Genomic DNA, 4,560 nt, shown 5'->3' on the forward strand with positions numbered 1-4,560 from the left:
CGGGTTGATTTGACATGGAGAAAGTCAAAAAATCATTATTATCATCTTCATCATCAGTAATATCCAAGACACAGTTATTGACAACGTATTTCATAGATATAACTAACTCTTGTGCAACATCGATCTTATTTAACACACATTTTAACAAAATCGTACAATTTAAGGGTTTGTTTGGCGCGATTGGAAGTTTCAAATGTACTCTGGGACAATTAAGTGGCATATAAACTATATGATTATTGACATGTTCAAAATGACCTCCTGAACAAATATATATCTTTAACTTACTCATCATTAAAAATGAAAAGTTATATAATAGTAGGACTCACCAGTAAAGTAAACCTTGAAACATTGTAGTTCTGTAGAACATCAACTGCTAATTTGTTTTGATATGGATTTGGTGTGATTGAATATAGATGTGTTGAACATGCAATGCCAGTTCCTTACTACTTATAGAGTACAAAAATCTAACGTTATCCAAAAAAAACCTGAAAGTTGAATTTCTTATCCGTAGCCAATAAGGATAATAAATGCTATCTAAATGTGGGCCCAAGGTTGTTTGTTTAATGCAGAAAATCACATGTGGTCGACCACTACCTTATATTGGTCGACCACGGCACATTTGTTAAGATGTCGACCACAAGTATGGTTGACTATAGTGTATATCATAAGTGGTCGACCATAGGATATTCAAAAGTGGTCGACCATACCAAAATAAATGTTCACAATACTGCATGTTCACCCTGTTAACCTAACATACAACTACACATGTTACATATACATACAACATGTTCATAAAATACACAACCTGTTCAAAATACACTACCAGTTCAAACATTTCACCTTTTACGTACTTCGAATTGGGATCTAAAGAATGTCCTCCCCATTCTGTGTCTATATTCCATTGCAACCTTCGCCAAATCTTTCTCAAATTGATACGTTAGCTCACAAGCTAAACGCTCCATGTGTATGCAAATCCATACACCACGGTCAATCTGATTCATTAATAAGCAATGTATGTATCCCGGATCATTGTCATCACACTTTATATCTAACCAATGACCAAAACACGTTTCTCTGAAAATCTTTGCCTGAGCCGGAGTGAGTTTGTTTTTAATTTCACGAATATGAGACATCTTGCTTCGGATAGTGACCTTCGCCTCGAACCAAACCTGTAAACAAACAATGTATATGTCATTATACGATTAACACAAGATTCGAGTATACATATACATATAGAATCTATACATATACATATATGTTGATATACATACATATACGGAATATACATACATATGCAGTTACACATAGATACATATACATATACATTTAACTATACATACATATAGATAAAATATACATATACATTTAACTATACATACTTATAGATAAAATAAAAATACATTATAGTCTACCTTGATTTTGGTCGACTATAGTTTAATTCCACTATAGTCGACCCCAAAAGCGGTCGACTATAGTGTATTATTGTGACAGTCGACCCCTTGTTGGGTCGAATACCCCACAATCATTCTGCTAAGGATTTATTCCACCATCATCATCACCATACAGTTATACACTATAGGAATTAAAAAATATATGTATATGTGTTACATACACACACACACACACACACACACATATATATATATATATATATATACACACACACACACACACACATTTACATATACATATACAGCTACATTTACATATACATATACATATACAGTTACATATACATATACATATACATATAGTCACATATACACATATATAGGTACATCCATACACACATATACATATACATATACATTTACATATACATACATATACATATATACACATAGACATACAGTTACACATAGACATACAATTACATATACACAAATATACACGAATTAGGGTTTACCTCTACATTTGTCATCTTTGGCAGTAGACGATCGAATTAGGGTTTATCTTTTAATCTTTGAAAGCTAATGATCGAATTGAGTGAATCTGCAATGAATCGGGGTTGATGGTTCGTATCTAGGGCTTGTGGAGCGAAAATTTATAATTTGAAATGTGGAACTCGCTATTTCAGTGTTTAGTTTGTATACTCGACCAATATTAAGGTCGCCCGTGTAATTTTGAGTCGAATACAGTGGTACCTAACATGGTAGTCGACCAACACCATTATAAACTATGGTCGACCACATTGAAAATTGTGGAGGTCGACCATACAATATGGTAGTCAACCATAATGCTGGTCGACCTAATGGTGTAAATAGACAATTGTTTTTAAAAAGTGTATTTTGAAATAAAACTTTTTAAAAAAGTATATTTGGACGAATTTTCCAAAAGTTTAAAAAGAAAGTAATTGGACAAAATAACACATGGAGATTGAGCCTGTGAATGCCTCATACTTTGTGCTTAGCTCCCTAGTTGGACAACATTTGGCCCCTCCTCTAATTTGGTCCATTTCGCCATCCTCGATTGCCAACTCAATTTCATTTTTTCCTTTCTTATTATGTTCAAGAATTGACAAAATATCCAAGTGACTCGATATGAGATAGGACCAAATTCAGCCATCCAAAGCACATATTGTACCAAACATCTTAATATATCTTACAACCATTTATAGCATTGTATGTATTGATCGACCCAATCAAGTTACATTTTTTACCTAACACCTTAAAATATCTTAAAAAAGTTTGTTCAACGATAATAAAGATAGATATTTTTCAAAAGCTACTAAAGAAAGATATTACGTAATTATAGATCTCACGAGTCGTTTTGTTGAAAACTTCTTTGTCAATGAAGTTTATTCGAGCCAATAATGAGATGTACTGAGAGTATTATGTCACGTACTCGGAAAAATAATTTGCTTAGCCATATCTAATTTGACGACAACTTGTTGAAATAAAGAAGATTATTATAGGTGAAACGACAATTACTTTAAATTTCCAAAATTAAATTTAATAGCTTCTTTGAAAAAAATTAGTAGAATCATATCATTATTAAACCGGTTACAAGCAAATGTCTACATGCATTTGTTTCGTTGTTACTAAAAAAATATATCCACAAGATTATATCGTTATCATTATCATTTTATTTATATTTTATTTCCCGTATGTATCATTTTTAAGATGACGTCATCAGCCCATCTCGTTGCTAAGTTCTAACCACACAAAACGCCTTTTAATGATCACAATCAACAATCAATTTCTAAACCCAACCCAAACCTACCATAGTCATTGTAAACTCATTCTACTTTATTAACACTTCATCCCTTTTACTCTATCCTTCTCAAACGCATTACTATACTAATCCTTCATATCTATAACCATTTTTTTAACAGTTTCTTCAAATTGCCTCTTACAAAACAAAAACCATGATTACATCTAATGCCTCATTTTCCTACTCAAATGAGCACACTAGCGAAGAGCGTTTTGCGCTTAAACTAACGAAAAAGAACGTTGAAGATGATGAAATCGGGATTTTTGGAGCTGAAAAGTACTTTAAAGGAGTAATAGATGAGGAACTTATAAGAACTTCAAAGGTTGTTCATAATCGTTCAAACCAACCACAAGAACCATGTCCGCCACCTAAGCCAAAAACCCCGTCAAGTGTTCGTTCTGAATCGAGTTGGAACAGCAGAAGAGGGTTATTGATTAGTAACAACAACAATGATCGTGGAAAGAAAACGAGTGTCAAAAGCTTGTTAACCAGTCTTGGTTTCAATTGCAATGACAAAGCTTCGGTTGAGATCAACGACAAGAAAGTGCACGTTAAAGAACCAATGAAACAGCCCGTGAAAGGTGGTGATTTGGTTCAAACAACAAAGGCATTATCAAGCAAACGGGTCGATGAAGATGTTCAAGCGAAGAAATTTGAGGTGGATGAGATGAACTTCACTTTCCCAGTGTTGAATTCGTCGATGATGGAAGTTGAACAAGATCGGAAAAAGTCATTTAGCCTTGAGAGGAAACTAAACATGTTGAAATGGGACGGAGTGACTCCAAAAGCCGAAAATATAGATCTTTCTAGAAACGGGGGACAGAACGATACGGGAAGCGATGCGAGCTCGGATTTATTCGAGATCGAAAGCTTCTCGACTAACGAGAATAACATGTTTCTTGCTCACCAAGCTATGGAGAATAACGGGTATGCCCCGAGTGAGGTTAGCGTTGATTGGAGTGTCGCAACCGCCAGCGTGGCGGATTTCTCAACTGCCGATGATTTGATGACATCACGAACGGTTAAAGGTGTTGGGATGCTTTTGGGGTGTAAGAGTCATAAAGCAGTGAGAGTTTCGGGTGATGAATATCATGGTGAGAAGGCGGCGGTTATGATGGGTCCCGCCAAGCGGGAATGGTGCCGACGGTTGGACTCAGTCACACCGTTGGCAAAAATACAAGCTGACAACAAGTTGATAGGCGTGGCGTCTGATTTATACAGAGGACAAAACAGATTTAGCACCACGCATTCTATTCACGGGACACATTCTATGCATGCATCCCACCACTTGTGCATGTCTCAAAAACCAAGTAGCATAAGTCATTAAGTGTATTAAATTCCATTTAA

At 35.0% G+C, this 4,560-nt stretch overlaps 1 protein-coding gene across 1 annotated transcript; it reads left to right on the forward strand.

The window, feature by feature from the left end:
- The first annotated feature begins 3,232 nt into the window (after nt 1-3,232).
- Nucleotides 3,233-4,560, forward strand: LOC139844526 (protein PHYTOCHROME KINASE SUBSTRATE 2-like). The gene has a single exon (XM_071834747.1). The coding sequence runs from the start codon at nt 3,368-3,370 to the stop codon at nt 4,538-4,540; it is 1,173 nt and encodes a 390-aa protein (XP_071690848.1). The 5' UTR covers nt 3,233-3,367; the 3' UTR covers nt 4,541-4,560.

Source organism: Rutidosis leptorrhynchoides, chromosome 4 (assembly GCF_046630445.1).
Source record: "Rutidosis leptorrhynchoides isolate AG116_Rl617_1_P2 chromosome 4, CSIRO_AGI_Rlap_v1, whole genome shotgun sequence".
In the NCBI taxonomy this organism is placed as follows: Eukaryota; Viridiplantae; Streptophyta; class Magnoliopsida; order Asterales; family Asteraceae; genus Rutidosis; species Rutidosis leptorrhynchoides.

What these genes read in the sequence shown, in the direction of transcription:
- LOC139844526 (XM_071834747.1), top strand. Translation starts at nt 3,368, where the DNA reads ATGATTACATCTAATGCCTCATTTTCCTACTCAAATGAGCACACTAGC.